Source organism: Thunnus thynnus, chromosome 21 (assembly GCF_963924715.1).
Source record: "Thunnus thynnus chromosome 21, fThuThy2.1, whole genome shotgun sequence".
Classification (NCBI taxonomy): Eukaryota; Metazoa; Chordata; class Actinopteri; order Scombriformes; family Scombridae; genus Thunnus; species Thunnus thynnus.
In genome coordinates, this window is record NC_089537.1 from 4,524,032 (window position 1) to 4,545,053 (window position 21,022).

At 39.8% G+C, this 21,022-nt stretch overlaps 1 protein-coding gene across 1 annotated transcript; it reads right to left on the reverse strand.

The window, feature by feature from the left end:
* Nucleotides 1-1,121: 1,121 nt before the first annotated feature.
* LOC137173124 (E3 ubiquitin-protein ligase RNF31-like) lies at nt 1,122-20,496 on the reverse strand. Its single transcript, XM_067577853.1, has 24 exons — nt 20,250-20,496; nt 18,496-18,701; nt 17,975-18,121; nt 17,610-17,765; nt 17,419-17,475; nt 15,738-15,870; nt 15,362-15,523; nt 15,083-15,233; nt 14,505-14,656; nt 13,720-13,862; nt 12,656-12,898; nt 12,226-12,570; nt 10,257-10,442; nt 9,897-10,103; nt 8,915-9,088; nt 7,244-7,342; nt 6,065-6,154; nt 5,857-5,971; nt 5,414-5,526; nt 4,374-4,487; nt 4,145-4,193; nt 3,735-3,831; nt 2,063-2,228; nt 1,122-1,840 (listed from the first exon to the last, which is right to left on the reverse strand). Exons 2-24 carry the CDS (start codon nt 18,697-18,699, stop codon nt 1,793-1,795), a joined length of 3,351 nt encoding a protein of 1,116 aa, XP_067433954.1. The 5' UTR covers nt 18,700-18,701; nt 20,250-20,496; the 3' UTR covers nt 1,122-1,792.
* Between the last annotated feature and the right edge of the window lie 526 nt (nt 20,497-21,022).

Here is a 21,022-nt window from a genome sequence, read left to right on the forward strand (position 1 = left end):
AGGAAATGAAAGAGAAGGAAAACACACACAGACTAATAAAACATCTAAAAGATAAAAGTCTGTGGACTAATTTGTGTCAGTTTAGGGGTCCTTGGCTTAAATGTCCCAATTTATATATATATATATATATATATATATATATATATATATATATATATATATATATATATATATATATATATATGTATAAATGTCCACATTACTTAAAAAATACAGTGTTTTATCACTCATAATATTTATTTACACTATTATATTTATACACAGTTTCCTGTTTTATCTAAAGGGAAACAGAAACAGGAGAAGTTTTGGACAATAAGGATGACTGAGGGAAAAGATAAAGGAAGAGAATTAATATTCCTATTCTTAGGTTTATTTTATGTCTCTTTTATTGAGTATATACATATCTTTATCAATTTTTATTTACACAACAAGCTACTGTATGTATATATGTATATATATGTATATATGTATGAGCTTCTTTGGCTCAATAAAAATATCTGAGAACAAAAAAAAAATACAGGGTTTTCAAAAAAGTCTCAGTATTTAATTATTTTAAAGTTGATAGTATTCAGTTCTGATCTTGTGACAGTGAAGAAGTTTCCTTCATCTGTTGCTCTTCCTGAAGTATCTTCCTCTTTTTTCACATTAAGGTAAATTTGTGTGTAAATTTCAGCTGTAAAAATTAGAGAAAAATACAAATCTAAGAGAGTACAAGTGGAATTTAAGAAAGTATTTAGAGTTTCAGATGTATTTCTGTGCAATATAATGTATATTTGTATATATCTACTGTATATATATTCATTCATCTCTTATTTTTCTCTTCTCTCTGTCCTTTTTTACAATTATAATCTTTAATTAGCAGCAAACATCACTCCTCCCTTCAACAGTTAGTTATTCTCTGCTTACTCTAGAAGTATTTTCATTCTTAGTAAATCAAATTTAACAATTTAACAAAGTAAAAGTCCTGCATTCAAAATCTTACTTAAGTTAAAATTGTACTTAAGTGCAGAAATGACATGAAAGTGACATGAAATCGTCTTTCTGCAGCGTCAAAACGTTATTATGGATCAATTTCACACTTGTTGCAGCAAAGTGAACAAATCCACTTTTCCACTCCATCGTTATTTATTAATTAAGTTTATTTCTCATTTCTCCATCAAAAATAAAGCAGCACAGAAAAACAAAACTCTGATAGAATAAACTTTCAACAAAGGCCTCAACTCTCAAAATATCAGCACTTTATTTAGATAGTAAATAATTCTTTAATATCCTCCGACATTATGACACAGATACTTAACATACATCTCCAAAATAGTTCTCTGAAAACCTCTGAGCCTCCAGCCAGCTTATAAAAAAGAGCCTTTCTTCATTCAGGTATAAGAGATCGATATTCAAACCTCAGTCACCATAAATAAGTTGATTTTTGAAGACAGAAAACATCAGATGTACTTACAACATTTTGCAAAAAACTGTCTGAGATAAACTGAGTAGAAAATCACAAAGAAGCAGGTAATTCCTTTCCAACAGCTTCTTCTTCTTCTCTCTTTAAAATCTGTTTCTTTATGATCAACAGGAACATAAAACATTAACCTTCGACTGTGAGAACAGGCCATGTAAATGTGTTTTTTTTTAATATCAGACACAGCAGTCTGTGATTGGTCAGAGCTGCAAACCAAATACGGCACTTCATTTAAATTTTTGCTGTTCAAAATCCTCCGTGTGTATAAATTCTCCATCATCACATCTCTCTCTGGATGTTTCAGGTTGATTTCTGCGCTCCGTTCAGGAGTCTTTATTTGTTTCGAGGAACTTTTTCTCCAAGAGGAACCTCCATCAGTCTCTGTGAGGAGGAATAAAAAACACAAGTTCTTTGTTAAACATGATTTATACACAAAGTGTTGCATAAAAAAGGCAGAGAGCCACATTCACAGCCACACATGGAGAGAGGAGGAGGAGGAGGAGGCCAGAATCATTCTGCCAGTAAACCATCCTCCTTCTTCTTCTTCTTCTTCTTCTGAAGTTTGAGTAAGACGCCCCCGACCTGTGAGGCGAGGTTTCTCACCGTGAGCAGTCGAGCGTGGTAAGCGTTGTCATCCTCGTTCTCTCCTCTCTGAGTGTCCACCTGGTATCTCTCGCAGGCTCGGGTCAGCTCCTGGGCGTCGTAGAGCGGAGCGGGGTCCACGGAGTGAGCGTTAATCAGACTGACCAGGTACTCCCTGTAGTGCTTCCTGCAGACACACAGACGTCATCAAAACACAGAATTATCTCCTGTTTTGTCTCCTTCGTACTCTGTTCATACATCTTATACCCCCCAAACTCCATTACCTCCCAGTTAATGTCTTAAACATTATCCAGATGGACCGAAATGACCTAACAGTGAAAGAATGTGCTTGTTTTTCCAAGATGAGTCTGACTGCAGACCTCCTTCAGAGGGACTCCGTGTCTGTGAGCCAACAGGAAGACTGAGGGATCCCCAGGAGGAAAGTAAGACGAGAAGCCAACGGTGTGGTAACTTTGGTCTAAAATCAGCTTTAAGTAGATAAAATAATGGAAGCCGATGGAAGTACAACTGGGAAAACATAACTTGATGTTAAGAAAACACATTTTTAATTGTGAGAACAGTAGTTTATGTTAAATGTGGCTTCAGGATTTAAAAAAAGACACCAAAAGTAAACAATTGTGTCTGAATCAGTTTTTGATGACAGTTTGTGTTCAGGCACACGCGGGAAAATCACTATAATGAAAATGAAAATATTGTTCTTTCAGTTTTACTCCAGATGATCTATGACATGTGTTTATGTGACCTTTCCCAGCAGGCCGACGCCCACAGTTAACCCCCGTTTATCCTACTGGTTTATTTTAGTATTTACTGGTATAACTACAAGAACTCTGTCTTGAGACATGAAGTTCACAGGAACGAGGTCTGCAGGAGACGTGGTAGCAGACGTGCAGACGTTTTCAATTGATTAATTAACAAGAAGCTGCAGTGGAAAAGAGCAGCAATGTTATATAATGATAAGAATGAATGTAAAGTCTTAGAATTTAACATGATTTGTTTATATGCTTCAAGACAAATTAATGTATATAAACAAAAGTATCTTCTAACCTGTTTAATATCTGTCAATCAAACATGTAAAATGAGTTTAACAGCATAAATCTTGTAGACTTGAGATTTTCCCTGAAATAAGTTCAGCTTCAGCTTCGACTATCTGCATAAAGCTGCACCAATCAGCTGATTTTACTCGCTTGTTCCCTTTTTTTTGTTACATGAACGTGTTCCTCATGTCTGTACAGAACGCCTCTCTTCACGTTACAGTTTTCATTCTCCTCTCTCCTCAAAACGCGCCGTTTTCTCAGGTATTAAACAGACTCGAGACGGTAAAACGAGACTCTACCGACCCGTGGAGACGTTTCATCTGCAGCTGGACTCTTCTTCATTATTACTAGTGGTGTCTAAATGACTGGTTTTACCAGATTTTTCCAGTATAATTTCAAAACAGCGGGGAATTCCCTGTCAAAATGTCTGCTGGCTGGAGCAGACAAGCAACCCTTGTCGGCATTTTATTAGACTACAGCTGCCGTCTTTGTTTTCCCAGTTTGATTCGGCAGCAGCTGCGGTGGCAGCGTCACACACACACACACACACACACACACACACACACACACACACACACACACACACACACACACACACACACACACACACACACACACACACACACACACACACTCACTCGCAGAGTCCAGCTTGTCCCGGCTGTGTTTGGATACCACACGGTGAATCAGTCTGCTGACCTCCTTCATCTTTCTGCTCCATCACACCACAAGCATCTGAGAGCAGAGAGACAAGTCACTCACACATATGAGAAAGTATCTTTTTATTGCTTTAATAGATTCAATTAGAAACTATTAAAATGAGATTAGACGCTTATTTATGTGCCTATACAGTCGGGTCAGTGTGATGAGACCAGATCAGAGAAGTTTTTTTAGTTAAATGTCATCTAACTTGTGTCAGAGTACCAGGATGTGTGATAACTCTGAGGGGAAATATTTCACTCCTATTTCTGTAATTTCTCAACATGATGACGAAGAGCAGGAAGAAGGAAACAGATGTTTTCTGCTGATGAACTAGAAGCTGTTTTACCAGTCTGTGTTCCATTAGAAGCATCTGTGTTGAACTCCACGCCGCTCCGCTGAAGGGGGGAGAGGACACAAACGTTACCAATCATTTATAGTTCAAACCGCTGATATGAATCTATCCACTCGTGTGTTTATTCAGATGTTTTACTCTGACAGTCAAACGGTACGTGGAAGAAGGATGTAACACAGGAGTGGATCTAATCTGAACTAAAACATATCAGCAGCATGTTTACCTGCAGCAGGTCCTGCAGTCTGTTGGGCTCCCAGTCTCTGAGATAGAAGAGACAGTCACGAGGATGATGAGCGTGCAGGCCGGGGTAGTTACACTGAGCCGTCTTACATCCAGTCTGCAAGACCAGAGAGAGAAACATGAATACAAATACAGACACAAGACAAGTCAGTTAGTGAGTGAGTGCAACACTATTTAACTTGTTTTATTTTAGTGAATATCTCATTTATAGACTTTGCCTCTTTCACACAACTAAACATTTTTATTTATTTATTATTATTTATGAAGTTTTTTTTCTGATTATTGCGTTGGTTTCTCTCAAAAATTGTGATACAGTTTGTGCTTTTTTTGTGGTAAAACTGCAGTTCCTGTATGCTGCGATGATGTAAGTTGACAGTTGACAGTTGGTCGACATCACAAGCCGTCTTTTCATTTGACCCTTTCATGTGTAAAAGTTGTGGTAATTTAGAAAAATTGCAAACTCACACAATCTCTGTTTCCTGGAGGGACGACAAATATTTGGCTTTTTTGTTTAAATAAAATACTAAAATGATTATTTGATGATCAAAATAGTTGCTGATTAATTTTCTGTTGATGGACTGATCCATTAAGCTCTAGCTGTCTGGTACATTATGTCTCTTTGTGTTTATGTCCTTTTACTTCTTTGCACCAAGAAAAAAAAAGAAACGACTGTTCAAGTTATTGTGATAAAAATCAAATGTGAGCTGAGATGTTTCCAGGAAGGACATTTGAAAGATTTGCATGTCTGAACCTGCAGACACGACAACATGCAAATTAAACCAGAACAGATGAAAAGTTTCTGCAGGTTCACCCAGTTAAATCCAGGACTTTTAAAAACCTTTTAATACCACATCGAAGACAATTTAATATCTGTTTAACGATTAAACAGGCAGGAGAAAATATTTATGACTAAGACTTGTAAATTAAATTCAAGACTAACCTACAAAACAAACAGAAGATTACAGTAAAAACCTTCAGCAGGTTGAACTGAGGCCTCGGTGTTGATGATGTCGTTGAACTCACCTTGTGATAGGGGTTGTTGCAGCCGCTGCAGAACTCGTACCTGCACTGGGAGCAGGTGAAGTGCATGCAGCCGCCTTTCGTCAGCGCGTACGGGAAGCGGCAGTGAGGACAAGCTGCAAGAGGGACGTCCAGGTAAATCCACTTATTCAAAACTGTATTAATAAACTACGTCTGATGCATCACAAACTAGAGTCTTTTAATGCAGCTTTAACTGATTATGTGAAGTATGTTTCATTTGCACAGTGACAAAATGTAAAAAAGAAAGTGATTAAAAAAACACAAACTACCAAAAAAGCCTAAAAACAGGCAAAAAGCAAAGTGCTAAATGAGTTATAAATACTGTGGCGGTCGCGGTTGACTGGTGTATAAATAAAGGTGGAGGAAACGAGGGAAAAGCTGAAATGAAACTTGTGGTTGTAGGTAAACTCTGTGGTGAGCCTCACTGATGCCGTTGTCTCTCAGGTAGCCCGCCAGGCCCTGCCGCTGGTACTCCGGATCGTTCTCTCTCTTCCACTGCTGGAACTGCTCGCAGGACAGATCCTGGTGCTGCGGCTCCCACTACAACATCACAAGCACAGAGAGACTTCATTAACCAGCCCTTTTCCTGCAATATTCACTTCATAAGTTAGATGAGATAATCGTGATACTCACAGGTTTCTTGCACTGAGCGCAAAAACTCTTGTGGCAGGACAGACAGGTGACCTTCAGCTGGTCTCCTTCATTGATAAACCCGGAGGTGCACTGAGGCAGATAGAAACAGGACCATCGGATTAAATGGTTTTTATTTGTATAAAAGTTGCTAGAAACAGAATTTGCAAAGTGAGAAGATGAAATCAGACAGGAAACACGGCTGCAGATAGTTTGGCTTTAAAATGTGAGTGTAGAGATTCATTCTTGACCTTGAGAACAAATCTGTGATAAATATTCTAAATGTTCACTTACATAAAATACAAAGAACTGATTGTACAGATCATAAAGTGTTTCCAGTGGTTGAGGAGTGCTGCATACGTGGGAAAAAAACTAGTATAAAGTCTTTTGTGTTTGGACTGAACACTACAAATGTTTGAAAATGATAAAAATCTTTAGGTGTGAATGTAGAAACAGTGAAGTTAACAGACCTCTGCAGCTCCAGGCTACGTTAGCCGCTACTAGCATAACACACCTGAATCTCTGACTGGACTGTCAGCTGCATTGTGGGTAATGAAGGTGTTGAATAAATAAAAAAGACAGTGGCTGCGTTTCGTTAGTCTCGCTGACTTCGCCTCGGCACCTGTGTGACTGAACTTTATGACGTCGTCTCTTCGAGGGCCGAAGGAGCGAGTGATCAACGATGCAGGTTACCCACAGTGCATTGCGGTTTCTCCTCATTTCCGCTATGATGTCATCAAGTTGCTGATTGACAGTATTTAAAAACAGATGTTTGCTTTTCTTACACTGTTATTTTTGGAAAGAATTTGGCATATAATGTCCATCGATGTTTGTAAATGTTATGTTCTGCAATTTAAATACATTTGAAGACTGAAGAATCACTAAACTTGCTGCAGCATCTCTTAAAATGAGAAGTGTAGCAGTAGTGTTTTTACAGTAGATTCTTATAACTTTCACTTCTGTCTAACTTTCCTGTACTAGTAACACTTAAACTGCTTCCTTCGGCACAAAATGTGCTGATGTAATGATGTGTGAATCAACTACAGTGAACTCAAGCAGCCCGACAGATAAAAATAACCTAAATAAAAAGAGAAATAAGTTTGTAAAGCATAGCGTGTAAGCTGACAGAGCGACAGGGAAGAAGGAGGGCGTGTGTGATACTGCGACCAGCGGCCGACTCACATGACAGCACCACAGGAACTTGGGGTCCTTCATCAGCGCGTGCTCCGTCAGCTTCTTATGAAACAGCTCGTACACGTCCAGCTCCAAGCAGTCCCGCAGCTGGACAAACGACACACTGGATGTTACAAACTGAACTGTTTAAAGCAAAAGTGACAAGAGATAAACCCTTAAACCTGCTTCTCTTCCTGTCAGCTGTTAATTCAGGGTTTTTATCTGTGATTTATTGGGTCGTATTCACACTAAATCAGGCTTTGTGGTGCACAGCTGCAGGGTTGAGGAGGTATTTGTAACCGCTGTGAAACAATCAGAAAATAACATTTCATTAATCTGATTAGCTTCCTGCTCCCTCTCTTCATTCACTCTCTAGCTCGCTCGACCACAGCTGCTCTTTTTTTTTTTTTTTTAAAATGAGTCGGAAAGCCTGACTTTCCTTTTATTGTTATCAAACAAAGAGAAATGTCCTCCCCCTTCTGCACAGTAACATCTCTGCCCTTCCTCATGGCAGGACTGTACAGCTTTGATCAGTCTGATCGCCAGCTGTGATTGGCCGCCGCAGCCTCAACAAACTACCCCAATTCACACCAACGGGAGGACTGATATGACCTGAATACGACGTTACACACATTGGACTGGACTTCCCCTCCGCGTACTCATTAAATACTGATTTCCATCTGGTGTTATTATGAGTTGGTATCAGGATACGATATCTGCTCGGTGACATCTCATCAAAGGACTCTTTTTGCATTTACACCAGGGATAATTAAGCATTCTTGTTATCTCGATCCTGCCCACACTGATCAGATCTCAACGTGCAAATTACATCAGCGTTAACGTCGTGTGTCCCCAGTTGAGGGCAACGCGATGCTGCTGGATGCTTATTCTTCCTCTGCAGCTTTTAGATGAGCAGATTGAAATGAGAAGAGAAGATGCATAAAACTCCGTCTAGATTCACGACTACAACAACTGTGTGTACGCACAAAGACAGAAATATGCACTACGCCGTGTGTGTGTGTGTGCGTCACTGGGGAACCGGTCGTACGTGCTTGTCGTTCCACTCCCACAATTAGAGACCTTTATCTGCCGTTTTCATATCAACATGCTGCCTGCTCCGCCCGTCTTTAAACCGCTCGATGAAACCAACAGAGATTGTTTCGCAACAGTGAGTTTCTCTAAAACCTGCAGAACAGCTGTCATTAGCCCATTTGGCACATCGGTGTGGCTATTTATAATATGATTCATTCTTCACCTGTAATCATCATCATCTGCAGGGATGACTCATCATAATTTAAATAAACATCAGCAACATAGTTTACTTTGTAGCGCTCACACGGAAGCAGACTTTACAGGGTGTTTCACACTCACATAATGAAATAAAATGATGCATACTATGTAAATTAAAAGTAAACAATATTATGTTTATAGATGCAGCTTTGATTGGCGTCTGCAAAAGATCATCACTGGCTGATCTCTGGTCTGCACGTTCTGTTTTTATAAATACCAGTTTGTGTGGTTTTTGTGCGTACGTGTCGTTTACACATCTGGCCCCAGCTAGTTTCCTGACAGGTAATCAAACTGGATTTCCTGACATTTATAAGTTATTATTCATTCTTATCATCAGGAGGAGAGTTTTGGTGAAACAGCCGATCAGAAGCGTGTCGTCTCTCGGTTCACCTGTATGTCCAGCGTGGAGAAGTAGCTGTCCAGTTGTTCGGGGTCGTTGATGTCCGGTTCGCTGCAGACGGGACAGACCATGTCTCTGATGTGCTTGTCTCGCACGGCGATGGTGAAGTGTTGGCCGAAACACTCGTGGCACACGGAGCACTGACAGGAAGTCAGCGACTGCATCTGAAAGACGAGCGGAGGAGAAAAGAAGAAATAAACGGCTGTCAAATAGATGCTGAACTCTTTCTTTTAATTAAATCAGCGTTTTTATTGAAGTATGCAAGTTAATGAAATAAAATACAGAATGTTATATATCAGTCATCTTTAGTCTCTGATCGCTTCAACTGACAGTAAATCTGAACTAAATCAAGAGTAATCAAATATTAAAGTTATTGATTTAAAGGTGCTCCAGTTATCTAGAAGAGCTGATGTTGAAGCTGTCGGTTAATTGTCTCAATATATCAAATCAGCATCATGATACTCTTAATGATTAAATATTGATATACAAAAAGATCATGAATTCAGATGCATCTAATCTTATGTGCATTTTCTCACTAAATGCATACAAAGATATTTTATGTTTCATCAAAAGTCTTGTTTTTTTAAGCAGGAATTCTTACTGTATTTGTACTTTGTTCAAAAAGTATAAAGATTCAAAAATTACATATTTACTATTATTGCATTGAACTATTTTTTAATTTAACCCATCTGCATGGTCTTCAATCCATGTGAATTTATTAATATAATTTGCAGGTTACTAAACTTTCTTTAATTTTGTATGTGTAGTTATTTCTTTATGTTTGCTGTGTATGTAAAAAAAGGTAGAATTTACGTACATGTGATGTGTAAATGTGATATAATTCTACCCTGTATAAGATTCTTGGTTTAAGATAAGACATAAAACAACAGGTTTCATTCATCTGATGCTATCAGTCAACCTGCAGGTGGAAAGTCTGAATCATCACTTTCCCCTCATCCATCGGCGTCTCACCTTGCTGCGGGGGAAGATGCTCAGACAGCAGGGGCACTCGTTGTTAAGGAGACGCCTGATGAAGTCTTTGTCGTGCGACTCTTTGACAGCTTGCACTACGTCTTCCAGGGAGTAAGTGACGCCCGGTTCTTGGAGCAACGACAGGATGAGCTCACAGCGCCCCCAGCTGGGCAGGTCGTACAGTGCAAGCAGACGCCGGCACATCCTCTGCACGTGGTGCGAGCGAGAAAACAAATTTTAAAAAAACGTCACACCCCAAAACTTTTCATTTCACTGCATCAAAACATTTCACGCTAACGTCGGCACAGATGCAGGTGTGAACACTGAAAGCCTTGAAGGTAATTTCTTATGTAAACGAACCTGTTTGTCTGGATTTTTGGGATCGATTGGTGGCTCGGGCTGGTCGGTCCAGATGCGCTGGTGGAAGGGCTCTAGGAGAGGGCGCTGAAGATGAGACAAAGCCCCCTTCACCTCTCCTCCGCTCTGCCGCAGGGCTTCCTCACACTGAGAAACGTCTCTGAAGCCCAGAGAGTGAAGCTCCCTCATCTGTAGACAAACACGCAGAGCAGAGCAGGGAGGGAAATTACAGTCAAAACATCTGAAATATATTTATAACAGATGAGTTATAAGTGAGGAATTAAACACTCGATATGTAATTTCTGCCGCTGGGAGTCTCTCAATCAAAACAATAACAGAAGACGGAGTTTGACGATGTTGTGAAGTAGCGTGGGATCATGGGAGTTGTTGTCTTTATTGTTAAACAACCAGCTTCTTCGGGTTAGGATTATTTTAGTGTTCGTTGTTCAGGATGTTTTTACTGGGAGCTGAATTATCTGCAGAGGTCTCTGATGCTGTTCAGCAGGCGCAGGACGTCCAGGAGGGGCTGTTAGCTGAGCTGCTGCTAACGTTTGCTCAGCTTGTTTCTCTCATAACTTCAAGATCCAGACGTCTGATGACTAAAACCTTCAACTGGTTAAAAGATACAGTTAAAAACGACCAAGATCTAAAACATTTGTTGTAAAAATGTGGCTTAAAACTGAATAAAAGTCAATAAAAGTCAGACAACCACAACGCCGATGTATTATCTTGTAGGCAGTGAACAAACCACGACACTTTAGTCTTTGAGATGTTAAATAAAAGTGAAAAAAATGGCGTTCACAATTTATCAGAGGCAAAGTCTTCAGTTTGCTTGTTTCGTCTGGCAAACACACTCAATTAACCGTCATCTATGACAAAGAAAAACTGCAAATTGTCACATTTGAGAAGATGAAACCACTTTCTGCTGATTAGCTACCCGACTAATCGTTCAAGCCGTTGCATCCCACCCGCCAGCATGAACATAAAACCTCACGTTTGCATATAAAAAGGGAATATTATAAAGATAAAGTACGCCTGTTGAACTCTGTACGAGCCTTTATAAGATAATCATTTGCTGTCCTGTTCTCCTTCCCGTAAGTTGAACGAGTTCTTCATGGCAGTTTCTACATTCGACTCATTAACCGGGGTCGACACTCCTACGCGTCACTCCCAGCATTCCTCAGACCGTCCTCGTCTGTTCCTCTTTGAAGGTCGGCGTGCCCGAGGATAAAAGACCTCCTGTTTTGTCTCGTTCTCCTTTCAACTGTAAAAAGCTACTTATTAAACTCCAGTTGAAACACTTGTTGATATCCTGCTCCCCCTCATGTCCATGCATGAGAAAATACCTGAACCAGACGAGGTTATTATCTTTTGTAAAAGTCTGCATCACAATATTCTGCTGAGTGTTGTTTGTGATATAAACTTGCAGAAAGCTTGGAATCTTTACATGTTTGTAATAAAAACCAATTCTGCAGTTGCTTGAGGAACTTTCTAAACTATAACAGGTGAAGAAATGGTGACAGCAAAAATATTTACAGCCTCGTACAACCTACACATTCAAGTCTTTTTAACAAAAGAGTGTCTGCAAAGTTTGGTTAAATACCTGCTGGACCAATCAGAGAGAGTTTTGGTGAAGATGTGACTCACTGCTTCTCTGAACTCTTAGTAAAAAACATGTTTACATTTTACACAGTAGGTGCAGGTGCTGAAACTCTGCACAAGTATTAGAGATGAAAAGATTAGACGCATAGTGAATCAGTTGATTGAAAGAAAATGAAGCTTCTAGCAAAAACATTCTCTGGTTCTCGCTGCTCAAATGTGAGGATTTGCTGCTTTTCTCTGTTTAATATTGTAAATGTCGTATCTTTGTGTTCGGACAAAACAAGACATTTGAAAACGTCACTTTAGGCTTTAGGAAACTTTGGCAAAGACAAACAAAAACTCTACTACATAGAGATCTGACTTTTCTGACCTTGACCTGTCGATCTCTCAGCAGCTGTCTCACTGCTCTGTCGGTGTCGCCTCCCGCTGCCAGCCACGCCAGCTTGGCCTCGGCTCTGGACAGCTTCCCGCCTTCGCCGGCGACGACCGGACCGCTCTGCTCCTGCTCCTCTCCTTCTCTCTCCGCCGCCGTCGGCTGTATCTCGGAATCTCCCGCTTTGTAGTTTAGCTGGACAGACGCCGCCATGGCGCAGATTTCATCCAGCAGGAGAGGGAGCTCTGACGTCAGCCAGTCGCAGGGGTTGGTGTTGCTGCCGCCGCACGTGCAGAGAGCGGCGTACACTTCCTCGGGGCTGACGCCGCGCTTTTCTGCTTCCTAGGAATAAAAAAACAGGGTGTATCATCATCATCATATATGCTACCCTAATCATTTTCTATTGATTCTTCAGAAGTTGACCTACTCTGATCTGGTGGATGAGGGTGAGTCCGTCCTCCCTCATCATCTTCTGTCTCTTCAGCTCCAGGTTGACTCTGGGCATCGGTTGAGGCTTCACGCCGGGCTGAGGTTGATACTTGGTGATGGACGGAGTCTGCAGGAGAGACCCGGGAAGAGAAACTCCAGCAGAGTCTTTACAGGACAGGTTGCACATCTCACACATCACGGTGGGCTTTGTGTTGACGTAAGTGCAGAACTGACAGGTCCACTGAGAAAAAGGAAGAAAAAAGACACGTTATGGATAAAAGGAATATGATTCAGATATTTAGATAAAACACTACAAGGAAGATTTCAATTTTTTTTAGATTTACAAGCTACGATAATGAAAAGTACTCAAACATTATGTATCTTCTGTAGACACCTTGATAATTGTAACATTATTCAGGGTTTCTGTAGTGTTCATTAGTTAAATTTAAGAGATTTGACCCTTTTAAATCCTTTTAAATTTTAATTTAAGATCTGTTTCATAATCATAATGGACAAAGTATGAAACTATGAAGGAAACCAAGTAGGGAGCTTATGACCTACTATTCTTTATTATTATAATATCACATTTTTTCAAGTACTTCTCAGCAGTATGTAACAATAATTCCTAATTGTACAACATATAATAATTAAATCAATGTGACCTGGACAAGCCGCAAAAAATGCAACCAATGAAAAATGATTCATTCCTTTTAACTTATCTCAAGTTTTTACTAAAATCGACATGTGTCTGTTACAAGACGATGAGCTTCCTGACTACTGTAGTTGCCGTAGTAACAGTTTGCACCAGTCTCACTGGTAGTTTATAGGTGTATAATGTTTCCTGCCCGCAAACACACACAATATTCAATAAGTAACATTACAGCAGGCAAGAGAAAATAATTAACTAACCCTTTTTGTAAGTTAAAGTTATGACTTTTGTTATGAAGTTATGACTGAATTCTTTTCAAGACCTGCAAATCCCCTGATTTCATTTAACAGGTCATTTAAAGAACGGGACGATCTATGTAAATATTTGTGAAAAACTCTCCATCTGAGACAAACCTTTGCTTCAGCATCAGACAGAGATCCTGGGCTGGACAGAACCGGGGCGACAGGCGGGCGAGTGGCCAGACGAGGGCGCTCACACACCTCACAGAGGATGCTGCTGCCTTGATTCATAACTGTGCAGCTCTTACACTGCCACTCTGAGGGATAAAGCACAATTACAACAATTACACTGCTGCATACAGACACTTTTTGTTATTGTAACTTCTTGTTAACAATTGTTACAATATGTTTATATGACGCTGAGAAACATGATTTCTACTGTATGTCGTCCTTCCTTGTAGATGTCTATATATCATGAAATATCTCGAGGATCAGACATATTTTATCTTTTAAAACGCTGAGACAATAATCCAGGCTTCTGTACTCTTTCCTTAACCTGTCTTCTAACAAAGACACGTTATGGCTTATTATTTATTATCAGGCTCTACATGGTGAAACACCTGAGTACATCTCTCAACTGTTGTGTCCATATAGTAACTTAAAGTCTCTCAGATTGACTAACCAGAGTCTACTCATGTTCCCAGAGCTCGATTTAAGATGACGGGAGGCCGAGTATTTGCCGTCTTTGCCCCTAAACTTTGTAATAGTTTAACTCTTACAGTCAGATTATGCAGCTCAACTGAGACTTTTAAAAACTTCTCAAAACTCACTTATATTCCTTCACTTTAATAAACTGATGTTTTGCTGTTTTGTAAGATTGATTTGTTGCCGTTACTGTCCTGCTTCTTCCTGCTTGTTCCATTCCATTAAAATAAATCCATCAGGTATGTATATCTCACCTGTGTTCGGTGATGTAGGGACCGACAGCGGGCTCTCTTGAGCGGTAGCAGCAGCCGTGGCGAGTCGAGGCCGTTCACAGGTCGTACAGAGTACGGCTCGCATCTCGTTCACCGTGGTGCAATGAGCGCATTGCCAAGGTGACAGAGACGGACTGCAAAACAACAGAAAGGCAATTAAATTCTAATTACGTTCCAGCTGCTTCCATCCTCCACGGCACTGCAGTTTCCTTGCAGCGGATCGAGCAGAAGAGTTTATTTCTGACATATAATGCTGGTAGAATACTGTAGAGGCTCACATGTCGACACACACTGAATCTCTGAAATGTTTTATTCATTTTTTCATGAGATGAGAGAGATTTATGGAGCGAGTCAGGCTTTTTGCATCCAGCTTTGCTCATGCAGATAAGACAGTAGAGAGGTGAGAGGAAATGAGGGGAAACTCCTCATCTTTTTGTAGCGTCATGATTGTTTTGGTTTCTATTTTTGTATAGTCCGACCTGACGATTAGGCCGCAACACCGCCGCCGGGACAAGGAAGTGAAAAATTCAAGTTCCTCTCCTCTTACTCCTCCCCCTCACCTGGATGTTTTAGCTGGTGTGATAACAGTTCGGGTATGGCCTTTTCGGTCGGGGTGAGAGTGGAAGAGCCTGTCGCACTTCTGACACAACTTCTGGACACATGTGGAGCACTGAGCATGCACGGCGGAGAGACCACAGATGGTGCAGGTCTCTTTAGGATGCAAAAACATGAGAAAAACAACAGAAAAGAGGGATTAAATTAACAAAAACACACTTTTCTGCTCTTGCTGAACAAACATGTTTATTATTATTATTATTATGATCTCTAATTTGGCATACCCTGTTTGGTGTTGGGTATTTTGTCCCTCTTGTGATTGGCTCTGGAAGGGTGGCGGTGGAAGAGGTCATCACATGCATCGCAGAAAGGTTTATTGTCACAAGACGGGCAAAGCAGAGACACAGTGCCACCACACAAATTGCAATAACTGGCTGTAGGAGCGCCTTGAGAGGAAAAAAAAAAAGTGTGTTTAAACTTGTTGCTACAGAAACCACCAACAGCTTTCACTGTAAGCAAGAACAAAAACTCGTCTTCGCAGTGATGAACAGAATCTAAACAACCTGATTCAGCAAACTGAACGATATCAACATCAATAGATGAGTATTAAACAGTTTCATTAATCATTAAAGCAGGCAGTCAGGTGTGCTGGCGGCTCACCTGTTGATGGTTTCAGAGGTTGTCCGTGCACGGGGGCCTGAGTGGGTTTAGGTGAAGGGGACAGAACCTGCGGCTCGTCTCCATGCTGCTCCTCTCCAGGCGGACTAACCACAACGTCACTCACAAGCTTCTCCTGAAGAAACCAGAGTGAACGTCAACACTCAAGAAAAATGAATGAATGAATGAAAACAGATAATCAGTGCATCAGTTTACATGCACTTAAGTAACCAGGATACAGTCGGCTTTCTCCAGAAAGCTTATTACTTAACTGTCATGTAAAGGAGAAACCTGGTTACTGTAATTAGGATAAAGGATTAGGAACACCTGATTTCCACCGGTAGATATCTCCAGGAGAATGCTGATTTCTCTGCCATGTACAGAACCAGTCAAACTTCTGACTGGTTCTGTTTACAGGTACGTGGGTTTCTAATCATGTTTTTATATGTATGCATAACAAAAGATTGCAGACAGGGAGAGAACAGCAGAGCAGCTGGATGAACGGAGAGATCATTACATGGAACGATGCGTCTTCGTATTTAAAATAATTCCATCATAAGTTTGACTAAAAGTGACACTAACACAGTAGTAGTAGCTTGTAGAAATCTAAATAAGTTTCCACTGCTGAACATTTGACTGTTTGTTAAATTCACACACTCTTGCGGTGTGAGAGAGAAAGCTTCGTTCTGTCTTTCTGCCTCTCGATGCTCTGATAAAGACACATAAACACACAAAAAAGTTTAAAAAGTCAGAAGCAGAGTTTTCTACCACTAATACAGTTCAAATCAGTAAGCAAAGCTTCCAAAATAGGATTGGCAGTAAAAGAGAAATATGCTGCTTGTTTACACAGATTTACAGTAACCAGGTTACTACAGGTCATGTAAACACGTTCCATGATTACCCAAATAACCCGGTTCCTCTGAGTAACCTGGTTTCTAAAGTGCATGTAAACACTGTGAATCACCTATTCACAGATTTACTGGTACAAACAGAGTATCGGGTGCACGGTCGTGGTTAAGATGAAACAAACAAATCACAGGTACTCGAAGATCTAACTTCTTATTGTTTTTTATTGTGGACAGAATAAAAAACAATAAGAAGACAGATCTGTGAGCACCGCTGATTTGTTTATTTCATATTTATAGATTTACTACATGTTGTGGGCCGTTTGTTGTGTCTTATATCACATTTACTATCATCACTTTGCAGAAAATCCACATTTATTTACATGAATATATAGAAACAAGACAACAGTGATGTTGACTGGTGGGAATATGTCTTAATGTTCAAATATATGTCATTTCTGTTCACCATCTTCATTTGTTGACTAAACTAAATAAACAGCAACTATTCTGATAATAAATCAAATAATTGTTTTAGTCATTTTTTTAAGCTAAAATGCACAAAATTTGCTGGTTTCAGCTTCTCAAATGTGGAGATTTGATACTTTTCTGTGTCATTCATGACAGTAAACTGAACATTTTTGGATTTCAGATTGTTGATAAGACAAAACAAGACATTTGAAAACATCACTTTTGACTCTGGGAAATTATAACAGTCATTTTTCGCTGTCTGAAATTTTATAGATAAAACAATTAATACAGAAAATAATCTGCCGTTGAATTGATAATGAAAGTGACTGTTGGTTGTAGCGCTGTAGTTTCATGATAATGTTGGTACAGACCTGCTGGATGACATATGGGATGATATCTTTGAAGTTTTCTAGGTGAGGATGTGTTCCCTAAACAGACCAACAACAAAAAAACCCCCCCACAGATAAGTAAGAGTAAATGGAACATGGTGAATTTCTTGCACAGAAACAGCTGATCACAGATGTTTACAGGGATCAGATAATCCCTCTGGATTAAAACAAACCTTAACGAGCATGTCCACCTCCGTCCGTAAGGTCATGACCTCCAGCGTCACCGCGACGACTTTCTCAGTATCCGGTTCGCTGACTTCATCTGGGAAACTGAGGCCATCTATCTGCTGGTTGGTGTAACCGTAGAGAAAGAGGACTGTTCGGCCGCCCTGCGGAGCATTTTAATCTCAGATCAAGAAGCTGGACGACCTTCAGACGTTCTCATGTGTCAGCAGTTAATTATCACACGTGTAAAGCAGGTAAAGGTTGTTTAAATCTTCATTTCAACAAGAACGTCGGCTTCGTTTACAGCAAAAAGCAACCAATAAACGGGAAGATTTGCACCTGAACTTTCCACCTCGTCAGGTTTTTTTCTTACCTTGACGGCGTCCACTGTGGTTCTGAAGACGGGGTTGTTGTGCTTGACGCTTCGCCAGTATCTGGGCCTGGCAGGACAGATCAGGTTGCAGCCGTACTTCTCCAGGATACTCAAGGCCTTGACCAGTCTACTCAGAGACTCCTGAGTCTGATGTAGAGGTTGAGATGATGAAGTGAGTCATGTGTTAGTATCTGTGATTAATGTCTGATCCAGATTAAAATTCCTATTCCTATCTTTATGCTTTATGTACAAATGGAAAGAAAAATCTAAAAGAAATGACAACTTAAAAAGCACTAAACTGTGTGTTTACTGTATATATGACCAGATTATGTCAGTATTTCCATCTTTAAGTTTGTAAAAATAGAATAATAACGTGTGTGTACATTTTCCTGGTTGTTCATGCTAATCTTTAAACATTAAAAACGTTTGTCATGTGTCATTTTACATCGTTTCCCTCTTGAATCATATTCAGTACAGTCGTCAGTATCTCTCACATCCACATGACCTTTAGGAAACTTCACCTCGTGTCTGCTGCAGCCCGCCGTGTTCTCCCTCAGCATGGCCTCCGCTGTGAAGTGCAGGTACTTCTCTGACGGAGGCAGAGGGATACCAGCCATCTTCTGAACCTCTGCCTTCACATCCTGCGCTGAGCCTGAGGAGGAGAGGAGGGACTGGGCTCTCCTCCTGACCTCATCCATCTGGACCGACGCAGGGCTGCCGTTCATCGCTGTCGGAACCAGAGACGACAGCATCGTTTAAATCGATAATAAATTTCAGTGTCAATTTAAGATCAAACAAAACCAGCTAATTAAAGGCATCATATTGAGCATTTTCACCATTTCCTGATACTTTATGGACTAAATGAATAATCAGCTGATCAGGAAATTAATGATTCATGAGCCCTGATTTTATTTGCATGGCATCTGAAAAGAAGCTTATGACTTGAGTTTCAAGAGAGAAGACGCCACTCATAATTTGAACTTTCAGTCAATTTAGAGAAATGACAGCTGAACTCTGGGAGTGCTTTCAAGTTCAATAAGAAGTTTAATCATTTTATAAGATCTGTTTGTTTGGTTTTTTTGCACATTAAAAGAATACTATTTTTTTTATAGTTTTTAGGGCTGCAACTTACAATTATTTTCATTATCAACCATCAATTTAGCCTAATAAAATATGTCAGAAAACAGTGAAAAATGTCAATCACAATCCCAGAAACCAAGGCGATGTTTTCTTCAAACTGCTCTGTTCAACAAACAGTTCAAAACCCAAAGACGTGCAGTTTAAAATGATATAAAACAGAGAAAAGCAGCAAATCCTCACATTAGAGATAGATATGCACCGACACTGAGATTGGATATGGGTCTTATATTGACTCAAATAGCTGGATCCAGTATCAGTGACAATGAGCCAATCTGGTATCAGACACCATTATTTTAATAAATAACCATTAAGTAAATTTATATCTATGTATTTATGTTATGTTTTGTCGTACAAAGATAGGAAAGCAAGCCTGATGTTGCCTAGAAGAATGACACACAGTATTAATTTAACACTGGTGTCGGATCGGTACTCAATATCGATATCGAGACTGAAAAAGTCAGATCAGTACATCACTAATTTGAGAAGCTGGAACCAGTAAATAATTGGCATTTTTGCTTCATTTGTGCCTTAAATGGTCAATCAATAATCAAAAGAAGTGTTAACTTTTCTGGCTGGTCAGTTAATGAACATATGAATTACTGCATTTTAAACTAAATTTCCAGTAAAACTTTTAAAAACAAGAAACAGTAAATATAAAATTCTTCTTGATTAGTTTTACAGTTTATATGGGAAACAGGAGACGTCAGAGGAAAGGAAAGGTTTAACTTACTCAAAGCTGAATATTTAGGTGTAAAATGACAACAGGGAAAACCAAAAAGGTCTAAAATATATATCCTTATTATTGGCAGCCTGTTAATTGTCAGCTACTTGCAGCAAAACAAAGTCTCTTTGAGCAAAAGACTGTTCAATACTTTCACTTTTAACTCGTCATTCGGCGACCTGGGAAAGTCCAGGCTGCTGCAAACTGCTGCCAACTGTGTTAAGAAGTGAAAAACAACACCAGTAACGTTATATATCAGTTATGTTTCTTTACAGCGACATTTTTATCTGTTAAGGGTTTGTCAGGACGTTTATTTTATTGTTTTGGCGTGTTTAAATGTCATACGTAAGCTAGCAAGCAAGACAGATAACAACAATTCCCTTAAACCGAAACTTAAAGTTGCGTTGTTCATACCTGCTAAATTAAACTGCCGTCTTCGCGAGTTTAGTCGGCTTCTTTCGACATTTAATTCGTCCTCCCGAGTCCCGAAGGAAAGTCTTTATATTGTCAATAACATTAATAAGTTTTTACTGTCATGTCAGTGGTTTGTCGTCTCCCCTGACTGCAGAGATTTTGGTACTTTCCCCCCTCTCTCTCTCTCCCTGTGTGGCTTGGGAGCTGAAGCTAGCTGCTTCAATGCGGAACTCGAGTTTGACGTTTGTGTTCAGTTGGTGCCAGCGGTTTGCTGTTACCTCTCGCGAGACTTGTACGCTAACCTTAACCTAACCCTAACCCTGCACTCGCGAGAGTTCGTCCTTCCTGTTGCTCCAATCTGATGTTACTCTTTCCTCCGCCACTTCCTGTCAGATTCTTATTTTTCAAATTAAAGCAGGATTTCTTCAACTTCACAGGATTCACTAAAAAAAATCAACCAAACAAAAAAAAACTTTATGTATTGTATATGTAATATATTCTGTGCAGTGTAAAAGCAGATCCTTTACTAAGGTAAAAGTACAAATACAGCAATGTAAAAATACTCCATTACGAGTAAAAGTCCTGTATGAAAAATCCTACAAGTACATAAGTATTATGAGCTTGATGCAGTTAAATATTGCAGAAAAAGTAATCTTTGATTTTTGGTGAAATATTGGATCATTTGAACATTTATTGAGATGAAACCATGTGAGAAGTTTAGAGGGAAAACTGCTTACGACTCATAGACATCTGCAACATGACAAAGAGACACA

Coding starts and splice junctions, on each gene's coding strand:
- LOC137173124 (XM_067577853.1), bottom strand. CDS start 18,699: ATGAACGGCAGCCCTGCGTCGGTCCAGATGGATGAGGTCAGGAGGAGA. Junction 7,343..8,914: donor TCTCCACGCTGGACATACAG/GTGAACCGAGAG, acceptor TCGTTTGTCCAG/CTGCGGGACTGCTTGGAGCT. Junction 3,832..4,144: donor TTCTAATGGAACACAGACTG/GTAAAACAGCTT, acceptor CTCTGCTCTCAG/ATGCTTGTGGTGTGATGGAG.